The sequence below is a fragment of the Pleurodeles waltl genome, chromosome 4_2, assembly GCF_031143425.1.
Source record: "Pleurodeles waltl isolate 20211129_DDA chromosome 4_2, aPleWal1.hap1.20221129, whole genome shotgun sequence".
In the NCBI taxonomy this organism is placed as follows: Eukaryota; Metazoa; Chordata; class Amphibia; order Caudata; family Salamandridae; genus Pleurodeles; species Pleurodeles waltl.
The window spans coordinates 465,599,838-465,623,050 of NC_090443.1; the positions used below are offsets into that span (position 1 = coordinate 465,599,838).

The 23,213-nt window shown below is 47.9% G+C and overlaps 1 protein-coding gene across 1 annotated transcript in view; it reads left to right on the plus strand.

Moving 5' to 3' along the window:
• LOC138292914 (complement C3-like) overlaps positions 1-23,213 on the plus strand; it is a 2,405,892-nt gene that overhangs the window by 1,804,215 nt on the left and 578,464 nt on the right. Inside the window, exon 30 of the mRNA XM_069231788.1 lies at positions 14,931-15,089. Within this exon, the coding sequence (XP_069087889.1) occupies positions 14,931-15,089 (159 nt within the window). The remainder of the gene's footprint in view (positions 1-14,930; positions 15,090-23,213) is intronic.

The following is a 23,213-nucleotide window of genomic DNA, read 5'->3' on the forward strand; positions in this document are numbered from 1 at the left end:
AGCTGGTCAGTATTCCACATTTCCAAACACTGCATTGCATGTTGTGACTGTAACAGTATATTGTTGTATGGGCCCAAATGGTGCATATGTGTACTGTGACACAGTTAGGTGCCATGGCCCACCCCTCCACTGAAATGGCGTCTGCCTGTCCTGAATGGAGGGACATGTGGAAATGAGGTAATTCCGCTGACCTTGTGCGCCGTTGCGGGAGGCGGTCGAGTACCGCCGTGCAACTCCTTATTAGTTGTCATTGGGCCCTATGATTTACAGTGGACAATGGTGATGTACGCGGGCGGTGACGGTACGCACCGCTGCGGACGTGACCGCCATTTTCCATCTGTTCACTCACTTGCTACCTGACCTTCAACAGGAGATGACCTACATTGCAAGTGCTGCTGTGACCTGTGTCTGGAACCGACCATGGCTCATGTCACAGGGGGAAGGGCCCCTGCCTTCACCACTGCGGAGTTGGAGAGACTGGTGGATGCGGTCCTACCCCAGTACCGAATGCTGTATGGGCCTCCAGACCAACAGGTGAGTGCACTGTGAGCACGATGCATGGGGCATGAATGCATGGAGTGCTGTGTGTGAGGGCCTCGTGTAAGGGAGGGGTTGATGGAAGGGTCCTGGGCAGCGTGCTGCTTGTATGATGGGCAATGTCTGTGCCTAAGGGGATGTGAGGGCTATGGTGGGACATGAGTGTAACAGGCCAGACGGTCGGACTGATACTTTTTCCTATGTGTATTTATCTGCAGGTTAGCGCCCATCAGAAAAAGGCTATATGGCATGCCATCGCCAAGGAAGTGCAGACCCTGGGGGTCTGTTGCAGGCGGAGCACCCATTGTCACAAATGGTGGGAGAACCTGAGACGCTGGGCAAGGAAGACAGCGGAGGCCCAGCTGGGGATGGCCTCCTAACGAGGAAGGGGTGCCTGTCGAACCCTGACCCCCTGATGGCCCGCATACTGTCGGTGGCCCATCCGGAGCTGGGTGGGTGCTTGAGGACATCACAACAGCCACAAGGGGGTGAGTACAGTTTCCCAATATACTACTTGTGCATGGTGGGATGGTCTCCGGGTGGGGGATGTGGGCCTGTGTCTGCCCCTAGGTCCCATGTTGGGCAGGGTATGATGTGAACCACCTCCAACCAAGCTAGTAGGCATCCACTACTGGGCATGGGTATGTGGGTCTCAGGTATGCTTCTATTGGCGTTAGGTATTCCTGTCCATGGCCTGATGACTAGCATTGTGACTGTTAGTGCACTGCCTAGTGCGTAGGGCTGTTCCCTGTGTGTGTGTATCATGTACGCCAACGGTGGTGTTGGGGCAGCCATTGACCAATTGTATCCTTTGTCTCTTCCCCCACCTTTTTGTTTTGTCACCCTGTCCTTCTTTGCATTAGCTTCATCTGGTGGAGGAGCAGAGGCACCATCGATGGAGGGAACTGCATTCCACATGGCCCTGGAAGCCATATGCACCGACGGTGAGGGCACCAGTGGGACAGAGGACGAGGGGAGCACCACAGCGGAGACAGGAGGGGACAGTTCGGACAGTGATAACTCCTCCGATGGAAGCTCCCTGGTGGTGGCGGAAACCTCTGTGGCCAACCCAACAACAGGTACAGACGCCTCCCCTGTACCAGCACCACCCTCCCAGCAGCCCCTCAGCGTGTTTCCCGTGCCCGCTCACCCAGGAGGGTGGGCATCTCCTTCGCCCCAGGCACCTCAGGCCCTGCCTCAGTTAGCCCTGCTGCCCTGAGTGAGGAGGCTATTGACCTCCTGCAATCCATCTCTGTTGGGCAGTCAACCATTGTGAATGCCATCCAGGGGCTGGCAGCCCATTTGCAACACCCAACAGCCATCCTCCTCACAACAGCATACAGCCCATGCACCGGCACCCACACACAGCAGACAGACACCTCCTACAACCACTTCCTCTTCCTCTACTCCCAAACCTTCACCCTCTTCTCGCCCCAATGTCCCTAAGAAGCTTTTTCTCACCACCGTTGACCTCTTCCCTACTCCTACCCCCCATCCTTCACGTCGGGCCAGGGTGGTCAGAACCCAGGCGGGCACCTCAGCCACCCAGTCCATGGCCACAGTAGTGTCGACCGCTACTGCAGGTGGGAGAGGATCCCGGGAGCCAGGCAGCAGCACTGAAAGCGTGCCTGCACCAGGTGCATCACGTAAGGCCAAGGAGGTACCACCACCAGCGTCTAGGAAGAGCAAGGAGGCACCACCAGCTGCGAAAGGGAAGGGCAAGGAGGCACCACCAGCAGCGTCTAGGGCATAGATTTTCAAGTCGACTTCTTCATATGCATTAGCCACTGATAAGACAAGCACAACCCTCTAGCTTGTAGAAATACGTTACAAGTATTCCTGAAGTGAATAGAAGGGTGTAAACCATTGGGGCAACATTTACAATCATCCTGCAACCTGAAGCATTTGAGAGTCTCCCATACCTTATACATTTTTCAGTGTCTCAGAATTTTTACTTACTTAACTTCTGGAAATAAATATCTGTGCCTTATAAATCTCTGGTTTGTATATAAATTGTTGATAGTACTATATGACAGCTCTTTAATGTCAGCATACCCAAAAATCTACAAGTGATTAATGTATTGAAAGGATAAGCTTTCATTTTCTTCACATATTTTGTCAATAGGACTTTCATTGAGGCTGCAACCTATTTGTAGCTTACGTCTGCAACTCAAACCAGTTGCTCTCAGTCTCTGCCTTGATTAAATTACATACTGTTTGTACTTAATAGTTCAATGTAATTAAAACTGTGCACCCTATAGCTTTTCCCATAGTTAAACAGTCTTGTTTTCAGTGCATCATTATTTGTATTAAAGACATCCACTCATGTAGACATAGTCAATCTATGATGTATATGTGTGTGGACCTTTTACTATTCAATCGATCAATCAAGTATTTGTAGAGCGCGGCTTGTCACCTGTGAGGGTACCCAGGCACTTGGAGTACTTGGGCCTTGAGCCCTTTCCTGAATTCTGTCAGCATAGGGGAGGTACGGAGGTGGACTGGGAAGGCATTCCAGGCCTTGGTGGTGGGATGGGAGAAGGAGCGACCTCTGGCCCGACAGCAATGTGAGAGGAATCTGTGTGAGGGACAGGTGCGGGGAGCATAGGTTCCTGCAGGGATGGTGGAACTGTAGATGTTGGTTCAGGTAGGTGGGTCCTTGGTCATGGAGGGCTTTGTAGGTGTAGGTATTGAGCTTAAAGTGGCATCTCTTCTGGACTGGTAGCCAGAGGACGTCTTTCAGGTGCTGGGAGATGTTGTAGGAAAGTACCATCTTGCCTGGCATGTTACCCCCATATTTCACTGTATATATGTTGTTTTAGTTGTATGTGTCACTGGGACCCTGCCAGCCAGGGCCCCAGTGCTCATAAGTGTGCCCTGTATGTGTTCCCTGTGTGATGACTAACTGTCTCACTGAGGCTCTGCTAACCAGAACCTCAGTGGTTATGCTCTCTCTTTGCTTTCCAAATTGTCACTAACAGGCTAGTGACCAATTTCACCAATTCACATTGGCATACTGGAACACCCTTATAATTCCCTAGTATATGGTACTGAGGTACCCAGGGTATTGGGGTTCCAGGAGATCCCTATGGGCTCCAGCATTTCTTTTCCCACCCATAGGGAGCTCTGACAATTCTTACACAGGCCTGCCACTGCAGCCTGAGTGAAATAACGTCCACGTTATTTCACAGCCATTTACCACTGCACTTAAGTAACTTATAAGTCACCTATATGTCTAATCTTTACCTGGTAAAGGTTGGGTGCTAAGTTACTTAGTGTGTGGGCACCCTGGCACTAGCCAAGGTGCCCCAACATCGTTCAGGGCATATTCCCTGGACTTTGTGAGTGCGGGGACACCATTACACGCGTGCACTATACATAGGTCACTACCTATGTATAGCGTCACAATGGTAACTCCGAACATGGCCATGTAACATGTCTAAGATCATGGAATTGTCACCCCAATGCCATTCTGGCATTGGGGAGACAATTCCATGATCCCCCGAGTCTCTAGCACAGACCCGGGTACTGCCAAACTACCTTTCCCGGGGTTTCACTGCAGCTGCTGCTGCTGCCAACCCCTCAGACAGGTTTCTGCCCTCCTGGGGTCCAGCCAGGCTTGGCCCAGGAAGGCAGAACAAAGGACTTCCTCAGAGAGAGGGTGTTACACCCTCTCCCTTTGGAAAAAGGTGTCAGGGCTAGGGAGGAGTAGCCTCCCCCAGCCTCTGGAAATGCTTTGATGGACACAGATGGTGCCCATCTCTGCATAAGCCAGTCTACACTGGTTCAGGGATCCCCCAGCCCTGCTCTGGCGCGAAACTGGACAAAGGAAAGGGGAGTGACCACTCCCCTGACCTGCACCTCCCAGGGGAGGTGCCCAGAGCTCCTCCAGTGTGCTCCAGACCTCTGCCATCTTGGAAACAGAGGTGCTGCTGGCACACTGGACTGCTCTGAGTGGCCAGTGCCAGCAGGTGACGTCAGAGACCCCTTCTGATAGGCTCTTACCTGTGTTGCTAGCCTATCCTCCTTCCTAAATAGCCAAACCTCCTTTTCTGGCTATTTAGGGTCTCTGCTTTGGGGAATTCTTTAGATAACGAATGCATGAGCTCATCAGAGTTCCTCTGCATCTCTCTCTTCACCTTCTGCCAAGGAATCGACCGCTGACTGCTCATAACGCCTGCAAAACCGCAACAAAGTAGCAAAGACGACTACTGCAACCTTGTATCGCTGACCCTGCCGCCTTCTCTACTGTTTTCCTTCTGGTGCATGCTGTGGGGGTAGTCTGCCTCCTCTCTGCACTAGAAGCTCTGAAGAAATCTCCCGTGGGACGACGGAATTCTCCCCCTGCAACCGCAGGCACCAAAAGAACTGCTTCACTGGTCCTCTGGGTCCCCTCTCAGCACGACGAGCGTGGTCCCTGGAACTCAGCAACTCTGTCCAAGTGACTCCCACAGTCCAGTGACTCTTCAGTCCAAGTTTGGTGGAGGTAAGTCCTTGCCTCCCCACTCTAGACTGCATTGCTGGGTACCGCGTGATTTGCAGCTGCTCCGGCTCCTGTGCACTCTTCCAGGATTATCCTTTGTGCACAGCCAAGCCTGGGTCCCCGACACTCTAACCTGCAGTGCGCAACCTCCTGAGTTGTCCTCCGGCGTCGTGGGATCTCCTTTTGTGACTTCGGGTGAGCTCCAGTTCACTCCTCTTTGTAGTGCCTGTTTTGGCACTTCTGTGGGTGCTGCCTGCTTCTGTGAGGGCTCCCTATCTTGCTGGGCGCCCCCTCTGTCTCCTCACGCAATTGGCGACATCCTGGTCCCTCCTGGGCCACAGCAGCATCCAAAAACCCTGACCGCGAACCTTGCAGCTAGCAAGGCTTGTTCACGGTCTTTCTGCGTGGGAACACCTCTGCAAGCTTCTTCACGACGTGGGACATCCATCCTCCAAAGGAAAAGTTCCTAGTCCTCTTCGTTCTTGCAGAATCCACAACTTCTACCATCCGGTGGCAGCTTCTTTGCACCCTCAGCTGGCATTTCCTGGGCATCTGCCCAATCTCCACTTTGTCGCGACTCTTGGACTTGGACCCCTTGTTCCACAGGTACTCTCGTCTGGAAATTCATCGTTGTTGCATTGCTGGTGTTGGTCTTCCTTGCAGAATTCCCCTATCACGACTTCTGTGCTCTCTGGGGAATATAGGTGCACTTTACACCTACTTTTCAGGGTCTTGGGGTGGGCTATTTTTCTAACCCTCACTGTTTTCTTACAGTCCCAGCGACCCTCTACAAGCTCACATAGGTTTGGGGTCCATTCGTGGTTCGCATTCCACTTTTGGAGTATATGGTTTGTGTTGCCCCTATACCTATGTGCTCTCATTGCAATTGATTGTGACTGTACATTGCTTGCATTACTTCCTTTTGCTATTACTGCATATTTTTGGTATTGTCTACATATATCTTGTGTATATTTGCTATCCTCATACAGAGGGTACTCACTGAGATACTTTTGGCATATTGTCATAAAAATAAAGTACCTTTATTTTTAGTATATCTGTGTATTGTGTTTTCTTATGATATTGTGCATATGACACCAGTGGTATAGTAGGAGCTTTGCATGTCTCCTAGTTCAGCCTAAGCTGCTCTCCATAGCTACCTTCTATCAGCCTAAGCTGCTAGAAACACCTCTTCTACACTAATAAGGGATAACTGGTCCTGGTACAGAGTGTAAGTACCCCTTGGTACCCACTACAAGCCAGGCCAGCCTCCTACAGATGTGAGCCCTCTTTGGCAGGTCAATAATCAGTCTGACGGCCGCGTTCTGTGTGGATTGGAGCCTTTAATTGAGTTTGGTGGTGGTGCCTGCATTGAGTACATTGCCGTAGTCAAGACGGCTAGTAATGAGTAACTGTCTTTCTGACATTGTTGGGGAGCCACTTGAAACTTTTCTGGAGCATGCGAAGAGTGTGGAAGCAGGCTGAGGTGATAGAGTTGACCTCACGTCTCATGGATAGCTGTCTGTCTAGGATGATGCCGAGGTTGCGGTCATGGTCTTTTGGCGTTTGGAAGAGACTGAGGTCCGACAGCCACCAGGAATAATTCCAGATGGCAGTGTTTTTGCAGAGGATGAGAACATCCTTCTTGTCTGTGTTCAGCTTTAAGCAGTTGTCCTTCATCCATGCTGAGATGTTCTTCATGCATTGCGGAAATTTGTTGTGGTAGAAGTAGGGTCAGCAGAGACTGATAGGATGAGCTGAGTATCATCGGCATAGATGATGTTGATGTTGTGTAATCTGCCAATGTCCATGAGTGGAGTCATGTAGATGTTGAAGAGTGTGGAGCTAAGGGGTGTGTCCTCGGGAACGCTGCAGATGTTATGCTTGGCCTGCGGTGCTAAGGGGGAGGTGGACTCTCTGCATTTGCCCTGTGAGGAAAGATGCCATCCATCTGAGCGCATCGTCTGTTATTCCCATCTGGCACAGGCAGTGGATTAGTGTGTGGTGGCAAACCTTGTTGAAGGTGGTGGATAGGTCGAGCAGGATTAGGGTGGTGAATTCTCCTTTGTCGCTTATGGTGCGGATGTCATCTGAGGCAGCGATCAGACCTGTCTCTGTGCTGTGGAAACCTGATTGAGAGGAGTCTACTAGGTTTTTTTCTCTCCAGGTGTTGGGTGAGCTGGAGGTTAATGGCCTTCTCCAGGACTTTGGCGGGGAAAGGAAGCAACAAGATGGGTTGGTAGTTTTGTAGTTCATTGGGGTCTTCCCAGGGTTTTCTGACAGCGTGTTTCCAGGCATCGGGAAAGGATGCCGAGGCAAGTGAAGCATTGCTGATGGTGGTGAGTTGGTGACTGATCTCGTCCCTTCTAAAGTTGGGGGCAGGAGTCAGGTGGTGTGTCAGGGTGGTTGGAGCTCATAAGGACGGTTGTGTCTGCATTGCTGAGTTGTTTCCAGGTGTTTAACAAGTGGTCGGTAGTTTGTGGTTGATTGGAGGTTGGGGGAGTTGGAGGATTTGGGATTGAAGTTCTTGCAGATGATTGCTATTTGTGGAAATTGTCTGCAAGGTCGTCGCATAGCTTCTGTGATGCAGGGATTGATTTTTCTGTGGCTGCGGGGCACGTGAACTCTCTGACATTGGTGAAGAGTTCCTTGGTTTGGCTTGAACTTGCATCGATCATGAAGGTCAGAGCATCCCTCTTTGCTGCACTGATCTGTCAGTGGTAGACGTTGAGGGCTGATTTGTAAGTGGCTCTGTCGATTTTGTTCTTGCTGGTGCTCCATCTTCTCTTAAATTGTTTGGCCCATATTTATATTTTTTTAGCATCACATTTGCGCAATATTTTAATGCAAAAGCGGTGCAAACTTACAAAATACAATTGTATTTTGTAAGTTTGCTCCGCTTTTGCGTCAAAAAGCAGTGCTGAAAAAGTATTAATATGGGCCTTTGTATCTGCGTTTGGTTTTACTGAGTTCCAGGGTATACCAAATGGGTTGCTTGGCTAGTCTGTGAGCTTTAGCTGGCTGGGTGGGAGCGACTTGGTCGGCGGCGTTGGTGATCCAGTCATTGAAGTTCTGTACTGCATGGTCAAGGTTGGGGGGTAGTTAGGCTGAGTGGCGCCGACAGTGTTGGTCCATTGTTGCTGAGAAACCTTGGTCCAGCAGCAGAAGGGTGTGCAGTGGAGGTTGGGGATGGCGCAGGTGTGTCCAGTGATAGTGAAGTGTACAATGGAGTGGTCCGACCAGGTGAGTTCCAAGGTGTAGGAGTACCTGATTCTGTTGGTAGATGAGAAAATTGGGTTCCGTTTGTGACCTGCGATGTGCCTGGGGTCGGTGACTAGCTGCTTGAGGTCAATGTGGTCCAGTCTTTCAAGGAGGTTGGTGGAGTTGGTATCAGTGGAGTCATCTAGGTGGAAGTTGAGGTCTCCCAGGAAGATGTAGTGTTCAGTTCTATGGCAAGAGGAGTGATGAATTCAGTGATGGCCTGGTAGCCTGTAGCAAGGGTGCCTTTGATGGTTGTGTTATTGTCGGTGTGGAGTTGGAAGTTCATGTGTTCCATGATTGGGGTGGTCTGGTCGTCGGTAATTGTGTAGGAGATTCCTTGTGTATGACGTTGATGCCACCTCCATGTTTGTTGGTACTTACTTTGTTTTCTAAAATATTCTATGGGTATATAGAGTAATTTGAGGAGCAGTAGCTTGGATGATGTCATCAGTGATGTCTTTAATAATGTCATTTGAGATGTCATGAGTGATGTAATATGTAAGGTCATAAGCAGTGCATGGTGGGGAGCTAGTTAAAATGTGTTCACTGAACGATAACTGGTGACTTTCAATGTTTTTTTGTTTCGAAATGTAACTTTTTAACCCATTTCAAAACATAACTATAACATCACTTTAACCTTTGTTTTTTCATCGTGTATATATATATATATATATATGTATATATATATATATACATAAATTTGATATTTATGTCCCCTTTTTCACATCGCAGAAGAAGTCACACCCAACGTGTCAGCATCTTAGTCTGAATTCTTTATTTGAAAGAATTCAGACTAAGATGGTGACACGTTGGGTGTGACTTCTTTCTGCGATATGAAAAAGGGGACATAAATACCAAATTAATTTAGAAACGGGGGCCACGACGGTTTGGCTAGCATCAGCCTTGCATGGTGGATATAGCCGGCTTTGAGTGGAAATGTTGTCATTGATATATATATACTACTATAAAATAAATGAGAGTTCTGAAACAAACTCAGAGTGATGGTGCCTATTCCTTTAGAAGCAGCTTGGAGTGGTGTGGGTACGGAAAGCCATCTCTGTGTTCGCTGAAGTTCCCTCAAGGTCTGGAGCTCAGCAGCTTTCGGCACTTTGTGGACGAGTGATATACATTTATATATATATATATATATATATATATATATATATATATATATATATATATATATATGTATTCTTTTTTTTCACTTAAAAAACAAAGGTTACAAGGACATTATAGTTAGCTTCTGAATTTACTCACACAAAACCACAGAAATTCAGCAGCTATAGTAAGTTATCTCACGTACCTATAACTTGCGGCCTAAGGTAACTATAACTCGCCCGCCATGCTCAGTTTTTTCTTCTATAATTTGACTTCTAAAGTATCATTCATTTTTTTGTTGACATTATAAAAGTTGGCACCAGTGCTGTAATATCTGGACTAATTAGAAGTGCACGGAGAGGGTGTGAGTTATAGTTATCTTAGGCTGTGTGTTATTGTTACTTGAAATAACTGACTGTAACTTCTGAATTACTATGGTTTAGTGTGAGTAATAAGGCGCACACTGTGTGTTCCCTAGCGCTGGTGCTAAAATTAGCTTCCTAGCACCAATGCAAGCACTCTGCGTTGCAGAAAATGATTGTTTATGTGCAGGAAGAGACACCTTCCTGCACATGAACAATCATTAATGGCGTTTTGCACTTTCAATGTGTCCTGCAGAATGCAACACACATAGAAAAATCAAAAATGAGGAGAAATAAAAGTAAGGCATTTAGAGTAATTTGAGGCGCAGTAGCTTGAATGATGTCACCAGTGATGTCATCAATGATGTCATCACCACTCTAATGCCACCCCTGGGGTTCTTGACGCTGCTTCAGGTTTACATTTTCCCGTAAATCTGGAGCAGTCTCAAAAGCAATGGGTAATGCCTGGAAATGCCCACAGCAACACCCATTGCACGCCACTCTGCCGCAGAAAAATTTACAAGGTGGCATTAAGCCATGCAAAGTCGCCTAGCGCTGATTTGTAAATATGGAGACCCCTGACCTTCTGGCCGGAGCTCGCTCCCCTGCGCCGACAGCACCACATTGCTGCGCCGCCCCACCCCACCCCCGCCTACGCGACAGATCGTGTGTTCAAAGCCTCCCTCCTCTTCCCTGGAGTCCAGCGATGCTAGTAAGTGCATTGTGTTATTTGTGCCTTCCTACTTCTTTTGACCTGATCGCTTTACCTTCTCTTTTCCGCTGCCGCTCTGTGCACTGCCTCTCTGTTATAGTGCCTTCCCACTTCTTTTGACCTAATCACTTTACCTTCTCTTTTCCGCTGCCGCTCTGTGCACTACCTGTCTGTTATCATGCCTTCCCACTTCCTTTTGACCTGATCGCTCTATCTTCTCTTCTCCGCTGTGCTCTGCCGTTTTTGACCGGACCTCTGGCTCGCTCGCTCGTTCTTCTGCCGTTCTGTGCATTGTCTGTTTCTCGTAGTTTTTGCCTTTTTTCCCACTGTTTTGCCGTCTTCGGGTCATCTCGACCCTTCTGCACTCCCCCGGCTCTGTTTACTCCCGCCGCTGTGTCCCTGCGGCCCGCCCCTATTCGCTCTCCCTTCCCGCCCGCCTCCCAGCTGCCCCTCCCTCCCACCTTCCTCTCTTAATGGTGGTCGCTGCGCGTCTGCGCCGCTGGCACGCCAGAAGCAAGCCCGTCTGCGCCTGTCCGTGCCTGGGCCGCACCCAGCACCGGTCCACCTGGCCCTACCAGCCAAATCCCCCCCAGAATCCACTACCACCCCCACTCGCTCCTCTCCCTCAACCCCGGAGCCCGCCCCAACTGCTTTCAAGCCACCCCCTCACACACACAGGGACCCTTCTCCTGCCGCAACTGCCTATTCGCCTGCTTCACCCCCCACGCACCTCACACCAACACCATACACAACAGCCTCCACACAACAACATCCACACCCACCAACAAACCCCACAATCCTCACAAGCCCCACGCCACTGCCACCCATACCCCCAGCAACACCACGAACATCCCCGCAAACACTATCACACATCACAACAACCACACCACCCGCAACCATCTCAGCTGCCTGCTACTTAACACACGGTCCCTACACAAACACGCCATAGAACTCTGGGACCTCATCACATCGCACTCACCTGACATCATCTTCCTCATTGAAACGTGGACAAACCTCACATCCGAGCTGGACATAGCCATAGCCACCCCGGAGGGCTACAAACTCCAACGCAAAGACCGCCTCAACAAACCAGGAGGCGGCATCGCCATCCTTCACAGAGACACCATCAAGGTCACCACCAATACCCTCGACACCCTCAACAACGCAGAACACATGCACTTCCTCATCCACATCAACAACACCACCACCCTCTGAGGCACACTCATTTACAGACCACCAGGACCACGCCCCCCATTCTGTGACACCATCGTTGACAACATCAGCACACACGCTCTCACCTCCACAGACTACATACTCCCCGGCAACTTCAACTTCCACCTAGAAAACACTCACGACCACAACTCCTCCTCCCTCCTGGACAACCTCACCAACCTGGGACTCAAACAACTGGTCAGTGCCCCCACCCACTCGGCCGGACACACACTCAACGCAATTTTCACCTCAAGCCAACACGTTACCTACACCCACACCACCAAACTCCAATGGACGGATCACCATTGCGTCCACTTCTCCTACAACAAACCACCCACACACCACCACCAACACAACACCCTCTACCGCATGTGGGACAAGATCCCCACCGAGCTCCTGAACTCCCACCTGACACAAACCCCCCCGCCAACAACTCCGACCCCAACACCGCCACACACAACCTCAACAAATGGATCAACACCTGTGCCGACGCTCTCGTGCCCCTCAGGAAAAACATCCCCACCTGCAACATCAAGAACGCCCCATGGTTCACCCCTGAACTCCACGAGTCCAAACACAAATGCCGCAAAGCAGACAAATATTGGAGACAAGAACCCTCCATCACTAACTTCTCCGCCCTCAAAGCCATCACACGCATCCACGACCAACTCATCCGCACCACCAAAAGAGCACACTTCAAAGAACGCATTGACAACAACTCACATAGCAGCAAAGAACTCTTCACCATCATCAAAGAGCTCTCCAAACGCAAAGCCAGCAACCAAGACCCCATGCACACACAAACCATCTGCAACTCCCTCTCAAATAACTTCCATCGCAAAATCCTGGACATACACAACAGCTTCACACCTCACACACCCACCCACGCGACCTCCACCCACCCAACACTAACCCACCACACACACCTCCCAACCTACTCACCACCTGGGCCCCTACCACCGACGAAGAAACTGAAAACATTATGAACTCCATTCACTCTGGTTCCCCCTCCGACCCATGCCCCCACCGAATATACAACAGGGCCAGCCCCGCCATCGCCCCATACTTCGAGCCATTATCAACAGCTCATTCGAAACTGCCACCTTCCCAGACCTCTGGAAACACGCAGAAGTCACTGCGCTCCTAAAAAAAAACAATGCCGACCCGGACGACCTCTCCAACTACCGCCCCATCTCGCTCCTCCCATTCACAGCCAAGGTCACAGAAAAAATAGTCAACTCCCGCCTATCCCACTTCCTCAAGACAAACCACACACTCGACCCTTCCCAATCTGGGTTCCGCAGGAACCACAGCACAGAAACCGTGCTCATCGCCTGCACCGATGAAATCAGATCCAGAGTCGACATGGGCGAGACCGTAGCACTCACACTCCTGGACCTCTCCGCAGCCTTTCACACTGTTTGCCACCACACACTCCGCACACGCCTTCACGATGCCGGGATCAGACACAAAGCCCTGGACTGGCTCACCTCCTTCCTCACAGACAGAACCCAAAAAGTCTGTCTCCTACCCTTCCAATCACCCACCACCAAAATCACCTGCGGAGTCCCACAAGGCTCCTCCCTCAACCCCACTCTCTTTAACATCTACATGACCCCTCTTGCCAACATCCTCAGACCCCACGGCATCACCATCCTCTCTTACGCTGATGACACACAACTCATCTTCTCCCTCACCCGCAACCCGAACACCACCAAATCCAACCTACACACCGCACTCCTTGACACCGCTGCCTGGATGACAGCCAACCACCTTAAACTCAACTCCAACAAAACCGAAATAATCATCTTTGGCCCACACAAAAACACCTGGGACCCCTCGTAGTGGCCCACCACACTAGACCCCACACCCATCCCTGCAAACCACGCACGCAACCTCGGCATCATTCTGGACTCCTCCCTCTCGATGACCCAACAAATCAACGCCCTCACCTCCTCATGCTTCAACACACTCCGCACACTGAAAAACATATTCAAGTGGATCCCCACAGAGACCAGAAAGACAGTCACCCACGCACTCATCAGCATCAGGCTAGACTACGGCAACGCCCTCTACGCCGGCACCACACAAAAACTCAAGCGCAAGCTACAGCGAATCCAGAACTCAGCAGCACGACTCATCCTCGACCTCCCCAGACATGTCTCACCACACCTCAAATCCCTCCACTGGCTCCCCATAGACAAAAGGATCACCTTTAAAATCCTCATCCACGCACATAAATCGCTCCACAACACCGGCCCAACCTACCTTAACGAAAAAGTGTCCTTCCACACTCCCACTCGCCACCTCCGCTCCGCCGACCTCTCTCTCGCCACTGTCCCTCGCATCAAACACACCACCACCAGAGGCAGATCCTTCTCCTACCTAGCCCCCAGGGCCTGGAACTCCCTCCCCACCCACCTCCGCAAGACCCAAGACCTCCTGCTCTTCAGGAAGAACCTTAAGACCTGGCTTTTCGACAGTGATCGCCCCTCCCCCCCGCACCCTCTCCTTCCCTCCCCCCCCAGCGCCTTGAGACCCTCACGGGTGAGTAGCGCGCTATATAAGTCTCTTTGATTGATTGATTGAGCCATGCAAAGTGGCCTACCGCCGATTTGTAAATATGGAAAAGGGCATTGCGCCACTGAAAGTGACACTCCTGTGGCGCTAGGGGCTTGTAAATGAGCCCTTAAAAATGAGTGAACCAGTGCAAAATAGTATGTGGTGACATCGAGAGAGGAGCAGCACATGGAGAAATTATAATAGGATCATTGAAAGAGATCTTTGAATAGGGAAAATGACAAAGGAAGAAGACCTTCACCCAGATACAAAACTGCCATGGGTGTGCAACCACACCTGGAAGACGGAGGATAACAGCACACATGTAGGTAGGGAGAGAGCACATTTGCACATGGAGAGAGAAGTTGGAGAGACGTAAGCAAACACTTGTTAGGGGCATAAGGAATAGTAATGCATGTAGCCAGGGATGAAAATCTGCGTTCTAAGGGAGAATGGTGCCTGTTAAATGCTTTTAGTTCCTTCCAGTGCTGACAAGAGACACGGCCTCACATAAAAATATTGCAAGAGGAGTGAAAGCTAGTATAATCTGCATATCAAAGAGTCAGCCTTGGTGCCATCTCTTTTCCTCTGAGTTCTGACTCACAGGGTTTATAGACTGGCATTGGGGCATACATGACGACACAAAGAGCAAAGTTTGAGTTCCAGGTACCCAGCAAATGAAACTCATATGTGATTATGTCTCTTTTAGACCACAGCTGTGACTCTGCAGGCCCTGGCTGAATACAAGAAGCAAACCAAGGCAAAGGAAGATCCACACTTGAATATTGTGTTAGAAATAGCTGGCCGAAGTAAACCTACAACATGGGATGTCAGAAGAGAAAATGCCTTTGTCCAGCGAAGTGAAAAGGTCAGTAATGAGGTCTTATACATTGTGTTCATAATTTAAAGTATAATGCAAAGAAACAAAATTTGAAGCAGTCTTAATGTTTAAATAAAATGTAGCAAGATTAGTAAAGTGCTCCTTTTATAATAAAGGACAGGTTGTGCAAACTAGGCATGCCCTCTGCATCTGGGAGCATGGATGGCCTAGTAGGGCTATTGGCGTTGGCATGCATGAGTGGTGCTTGTGGGCAGCTCCACTTGTTGCTTCTAGAGAGTGGTGACATTGGCGCAGAGCCACACTGTGTCACCCGCTTGTGTTCGGGGGTGCTGGTTGGGTGCTCCCTTGTCCAGTCTGACGCCTTAAAAGTACTCAGGGGTGAGGAATCTGCGGTTCAATAGAGTATTTACCAGAAAAAGTGTCACTGAAGGTAAGTAACTTGTTTGATGAGACCAAACTAGGGCAAAATCAGCCTTGGGTTGCTTGTGTCCTCGTTCAGAGTGAATCAGGTTAGACTGTTCTTATTATATATATGGGAGTAGGACAATGTGTGTTTTGCAGATGGTTGGACTCTGTAGTTGATTTGTGGATAAGAAGGGATGAACTGGAATGTGGCTCTGTGCGATTTTATTGGCAGAGCCTTTGCCAAGCATTCCATCCATCACTTTTCTGTTTGCCTTTGTTTATTTTGCGGTCTGGCCTCTGTGTTATTAAGCTTGATTTCTTTGTAGTAGGACCTTGCATGTGTTTCATGAGACCTAACTCCTGTGTCCTGAGGTTTGGCTATTGGGTGGTGGGACTGGGTCATGAGTGAAGAGGTCCAACCAGTAGGTGTAAATATATAGCAAGAGAGTGGCAACGTCTGGTAGGAAAATCATTATATCTGGCTCGTAAGTCACCGGGTTTTACTAGATTGTCAAGAGAGCTCAAGGTGTATCTTCTAGGTGTGATTGATGAATGACAATAGCTTGCTAGTGGGAGCTGATTTATGACTGTTAAATCACAACATTCTGCTGGTGAGAGCGGAGGTCCAGTGAGAGCTGCCATCTAGCTGGTGGGAGTTTAGAGAAAACTAGTGGGTGTCAGGGTCTTGGTGGTGCATCCAGAATTGTGGCTGGTGGGCCTTGAACTCAGACTGGTGGTTCCTGTGTTTGGGCTGGTGAGCTCCAATTTTTGCTTGGTAGGAACTGACATGTGGCATATGGGTCCTGGCCTATTGGTGATGGCATTTGAGGTTCTTCTGGCAGGTGCAGTGCAACAGTGCTGGAGGTGGATTCTGAGTTCAGCACTGAGGTGGGTTCTACTGACTTATTGATGACTCGTGAGGTCTGGTGATGGCTGTTGAGGTCTAATTGATGGGTCCCTTTGTCTTGCAGGTATGCCCTTAGGGTGGACCATTTGAGTTTCAATTTCAGACTGGTAGGTACAGATGTCATGCTGTTGAGTTCATATGTCAGTCTTGTGGATCCTAATGCTTGTTTCAGGTATCCTGAGACATGGCTTGTTGGTTCTGAAGCATAGCTCATATGTCCTGAGTTGTGATTATTGCAGAACTTGAAGAGGTCTGTTAAGAGTGCAGAGACATCTGGCTGGTGGGTGGAGAGTTTGTCTGGTGGGTGGAAACATCATGCTCTTTAATAGAGCAGTCTGGCTTTTGGATGATGAGGTCCTGTTAATATGTTTCCTGCGGCCTGTCTGATGATCTACAACAGCGGTTCCCAACCTTTTGACTCCTGAGGACCCCCACTGAATCACTACTGGAAGCCCGGGACCCCTAAGCAATTTCTACAATTTAAATTTCAAACTTTAAAACAGTGATTCACAAAAAAACACACAAACAAGTTCAAACCAAACAAATACTCAAGTTACTAAAGATAATTTCATATTGACAAAATATGAAAACATTGAAAAGCTTTAATGAGAATGTTGGTGCTGCACCCGATCAACTAACATTTCAGTGTTCGGTTTTATTTAGAAAAGCTGAATCCTCAGGTCAGATTCTACATTTCCCAAGTGATTTTTGTTTTTATTTTTTAGGTACATAAGATCTGAGAAAGCTTTTTCATATAATATGTGGTAGGGAAAAGAATTAAAACCATAAGGGTCTCTCATCTCTCCATGGCCTCTCTGTCACATGTATTTCATTTGTTTTATAGCTCCTCTCATACCAGTGTAGGGTGCTGGGGCACTTCATAAGGGACTACATGGTGTAGGATGCACATGCCAAATGTACTGGTAGGCATTTTCTAAGAGTGCTTGGTCTGGAGAAGCATGAACTCAGAATTCAGAACATAACACAGTGGCCGGAGTTGACTTTAAAAATAATGTATTCCTGTGCAAGCATACCTTTCTTTAGCAGCATAAGGATAATGAAAGACTGGGTGAAAACATAACTAATTTGCTCCATGCATTTCTTTGTTGGCAGTTCAAAGCTCACTGTTCTAGATTACAATTGTAACTTATGAACTGCACAGTAACAAAATACTTCTTGTGACAAATGCAGTAACCCACTCTGCTATGCACTTAAAATACTTTTCTTTGCATGACACGTTCTTTGCAGCAGTCATATTAACCCTCTATGCTACCTTAGATGAGTCAAAACTGTCACTAGACAAAACTCCCATCTCTCTCCAGCAGATATATTCTTCACTAGAGTTATCTTGACGCTTTTATTTTTTTCGGAAAATTTAAAAGATACTTTGCAGTGCTTTTCAAACTGCTGCACAAATGATCTAACAAATATAAAAATACACGTGTTTCTGTAGAGGCCCCAGCTGGAGAAGTGCTTTCCTACCAGCCGAGGCCTGCGGACCCCCTGGGAATGTGTCAGGTACCCCTGTCAGTCTGTGGATCACAGTTTGGGAACCGCTGTTCTACAAGGTTTAGATGCTGGATGGGTGTAAGTCTGGCAATTGTTTGCAGGGTCTGGTTAGTGAGTTCTGATATTTTAGTGTGGGGCATCAGGATCCTGCTGGTGAATTCTGATGTCAGGCTGGTAGGTTTCAATGTAAGGCTGGTGGAACCTGAGGTCTGGCTGGTATGTCCTGTGATCTGGCTTGTGTGTCTTGAGGCCTTGTTTGTGTGTCCTGAAGCATGGCTACTGTGTCCTGAAGCAAGGCTTGTGTATAATAAGATGTTACTGGTGGGTGGAGTGGTACCATTAATGGATGTTGAGGTCTGGCTGGTGTTTGAGATGTATGTCATGTAAGTGCTGAAATCTGGCTGCTAGGTGGTAAGTGCTGTCCCATGACTGATGAGATCTGACTGTTGTTTGCAAGGTTGAAGGGCTGTGGTCCTGGCTGATGAGCACAGACATCCAAATTGTATGGTCTGGGTCTAAGATTAGGCTGGTGGAATCTGTTGTCAGGCTGTTAGATCCTGATGTCAGAATAGTAAGTTCACATGGCATGCTGGTTGAACCTGAGGTTTGGCTGGTATATCCTGTGACCTGGTTTATGTGCCTTGAAGTCTGGATTTAGTATTCTGAGACCTAGGCTTTGTATCATGAGGCCTGGCTTTTGTATCCTGAAGCAAGTTAGTTAGGTCTGGCTGTGAGGTGGTGTGGTCTAGCTCATTTGTGGTTTAGGTTTGTCTGCTCTTTACAAATTCAAATTAGTGCACTGTGTGTTCTGGACGGTGAGCTCTGACATTCTAATTTTGGGTGCCAAGATCCTGCTGGTGGATTATGATGTTAGAATGACTGGTTTCAATTTTACTTTAGTTGGGATATTATGTCAGTCTGATGGAATTGGAGGTATGGTTGGTTTGTCCTGAAACCTGGTTTGTGTGTCATGAGGCCTGGCTTGTTTGTCTTTTGGCCTGGCTTTTATTCCCTGACATGCGTCTGTTGGGTGGAATTATATAGCTGGTAGATGAGGAGGTCTGGATTTTGGGTGAAGATGTTCTCCTGAGGTAGGTGGTGAAGTCTGACTGGTGGCTGAAGAGGTCTGGTTGCTGGGTGGTGATGATGACGTAGCTTAGCCTGGCAGTGTTCTGGTTTTGCGACATAGTGCTCCCCATTTTCAAAGGTCTGTTTTGAATCCCAAAGGAAAGTTTCTGATACAGACATCAGCAACATTACTTGTTGACCATCTTGCAACCGAGATCCCAGAAAGTCATTAGTAGAGAGGCTTCAACTGAAGATGCCTGTACCTTGATTACATCTGATCGGCACTTACACAGCTCTCTTAGTAATACACAGTGCATGAACCACTTAAGGTGAAAGGAGGCGCTGCCCTGGGGGACTTGTAACTTGTAGACTGCTCTGGAATGTGCACTTAAACCTGTCAAGATAGCACACTATGTTTGTTTTTATCTGGATTTTTGTGTACCACTTGTACAGTGGAAGTCCTCTGAGAATAGGTACAGAGTCCCAGAGCTGCCCTCGCTACGCCTGTCCTGGGTTGTGATTACAGAGACCAACTTTTCAGGAAAAGGTATTTGCCCATCAGCCAGCAAGTGATTCTTGTTTAATTCTGGTTCAAAGTGCACTCAATTTTGCCAGAGAAACAAATGAACCAAGGTACACATGATTTGCATGTGGCCACACATTTCATTCATGCAGGGAAACTGAGATCTGTCATCAAGTTTCCTTATGTTTATAGCTTTGTATGGGGAGGGACTGATCTCCTGTCACTGACTCTGCCTTCTAGATGACATTTGCCAGCATTTTTATGGCCTGCAGGTGGAGGAGAGACACTCGGATGGGGAGCACCAGAGAAGGGCTCACCTTGGAAATCCAGTAAAGCTTTTGTTAGGGAGGTTCTTCCTGTCATGGAGATTCAGAACATAACAATAGATTTGTTCAGCTCCTTCTTAAAGGATTGCTCATTCCAGTTGTTCTTTAAGTCTTATGCATTCGAGGATTTACAATTACCATAGGGGTACCACAGGGCTTTTCACTTAGCTCTACTTTGTTCATTATTTAAGTTCAACCCCTGGCCGTTATCATAAAGTCATATGGTCAAACCCTTTTCTCATATGCTGATGACATACAAAGCATAGTGTCTGTACATAACGCTGATGGGTCAAGGACACCCAGTCTTAGACTTTGCCTTCTAGAGGTAGCTGGTGGATGAACAACTATCTTAAACTGAATGGAAGTAAAATAGAGGTTATGTTAGTGGGAAATAAACTTCAACTACGGGTTCCAATGTGGTGGTCTGTAGATCTAGGACCTCTGCCCATTCCTAGTCAAGCAGTCAGGAATCTAGGTTTCTAGCTGAATGCCGGGCTCAACCATGCATGCATTATCAATACAATGATAGCAGCAAACAGTTTTTGTCTTCTCAAATGCATAAGAAAAATTATCTGGCTCCTTCCTGTTTCTGCACAATGTACTGTCATGCAGGCCTTCGTCATCTCAAGGCTGGACTATAATAATGTTCTTTACTTTGAGTCCAACACAAAATATCAGTGAAACAGCTTTAAATTGTGCAGAATGTGGCCATGTGTCCACTCTGCTATGTCCCAAAATCAGCCTCAGTCTCTACTCATCTGCGCACTCTTCACTGGTTGTCTATTACCAAGCATGTTCACTTTAAAGTGCTTTGCTTCCTGCACAAGGCCCAGGAGGGGCATGGCCCAGATACTTGAGCTTCTTGGTGCATCCCTACGCAACCACGTGCACCCTTCATTCCAGTTGTTTCCATCTTGCCATGATACTGTGTTTTAATCGATCTAGGCAGTGTTGCAGGTCCTTTTCTGTGCTTGACCCATCAAATGGAACACTCCCCCCTCAAAACTGAATCAGTGTACTTCCTTTATGAAGTTTTGTAAGTTGCTTAAGACCTGCCTGATCTAGCCTTGCTTTTTCTCATCCTGCTCAGCACTGGGAAACCCCATTGGGTTAAGCGAGATGCTCTACAATTCCCCAGAGTAGATTAGATTTAGGCAGGACCTTTCCTTTGTGTAACTGATTACTGCTACAGGAAGTCTGTATGACAGCCAAATGCAAGATCTCACACTTCATTGTGCCTATGTTGTGGGCGCTCAATATAAGACACAGACCCAGTGCTAACTGCCTTGAAAAAAATTACTTTACACAAATTCACTAAAACAGAGTCTGTTCTCATTCATCCCACCCTGATCATCCAGGGTACAGAGGAGGGGCATCTCTTTCATAAAGATTTAAAGTACAACATTCCTATTTTGTGTTTTCCTTTCACTGGATTTTGTTTGAAAACGAAACCATATTTATTTTAATACCATATACCCACGGGCGACATATTAAGTATGTGCTCAGTGGTTTTGTCATGGCCCACAATGATATTGCAACACATGCAATAATTGTGTGTATTTCTACAGGTTTGCCTGCTGTCTCAAAAGACTTCCGAATATCCCTAAAAACCCGGCATGAAAACTGACTCTGACTTAAAACGTCAAACTCTTGTTTCTCCTTTTTCATTCAAGTGACTCTCTCATTCCTTTCCATCCTCTGTATGCCTCAGCTCTCTCAGTATAGCCTACTCTAAATCACATGCATGTTTGCCTTAATCCTCACTATTGTATCCCTGCAAATTGCCCACACATTATTTTAAAGATCACAATCTCTCCTTTAAAAGCCATACTCTGTACCCTAACAGTACCTAATCTCCTGTAGCTAATCTATTAATACCACCATTTGATGCATAAAATTCACATATCCGCCCTCTCCACACTCCCAAAAGAGCACACCTAATTTGTATTAATATAATCTACCACATAGAATCCGGAGTAAATGCATGGTGTGGTTCTCGTAGAGCACATGACTAATCCCAATAATCAACAATTGTTACCATAAAAACACTAACCTTAGGACCTGGAGCAGCATGCTGGCCAGCATAAAAGCACAACAATGCATTGTTTAAGGTTTACATGTACTGATAGTGAAAAACTCACAAATGTGTTTTTCACTACTGTTAGGCCAACATCTCTAACAGTATAACATGGAGCTACCTTATTACATTTAATAGGTTCTATTGTTTGATTGGGAGCATGAGAAGAAACTCAAGTTTAGTGTCTGATAACTCGTAGTGTAAAATCCCCTTTAATGGTAAAGTCGGATTTTAAGTCACAATTTTGAAATGCCTCTTATAGAAAGTTGCCATGTTTTTGTCCTAATTATTTGGTGCCTGGAGCCTTTCCTGAGTCAAATAACTGGGTGTAGTTTACAGCTGGCTTTTGTATACTCCCCCAATACAGCCACACAATAGAGGGATTAGGTGTGTCTGGATAGGCCATCTCAATCAAAATGGGGGGCAGAGCTGGGCAGAGCCCCACTTGCAAGTCAAAATAGTTTGGCCTGCCTTCATAGAAAGAACTTCACACTAACCCATTGTTCCTGCAGACAGACTGGGACCAGGGCAGGGAGGCAGAAAATCCTAAAAACTTTTGAAAGGGGAATCTCTAGAAATGCCTTCTACTTCAATCAAGGCTCCAGGTATAACAATATGGAACCTGAAACTCACTCTTCAGATAAGTTCTCGACCAAGGGAAGACTCAGAAAAATGACTGCTCTTCTTTCCTGCTGCTATACTGCAAGAAGGACAACCCAGCTGATCTGTTGCTCTTCTGCCACAGGGACTGCTCTGATGCCCTGCTGCATGAGGAAGAATGACTGGACCTGCACCTTGAACTCAGGAGCACTAGAGTAACTCCAAGGGCCAGTTGGCTGGCTTCCTGTTGTGAAACCACAGGGGCCAACAAAGTGGTGTTCCTTAGTCCTCGACCCTTGGAAGTGGGATTAAAGATGCTCTGCCAGCCCAGCTGTGGCCCCCATCAGACCCGACGCAACACAGTACAAATCAATGCAGGACCTCACATCACAGCTCTCGCAGCTTCTCATCATAACTGATGCAGCGTGATGCAAGTCAACACAGAACCCCTGCACCGCTCCTTGGGACCCTCGCTGCACAGCAAAGCACCCCACATCAAGGACATAATTCAATTCACGACAGGTCTAACCTGGTCCCTGTACCAGGCCCATGCCCGAGAGTAAGCACAGGTTAATTCAGTGACTTTAGTGGTTCACCCTTAACGGGATTGTGGCTGTTGCTTGAGAAGGGCTCACACTCCCCTCAACCAACAACCCAATTTCTTACTCTCAACAAGTACAAATTATAATACTGATCAATAGTACCTCACCCACGGCGAAAGCCAAACTGAGGGGCA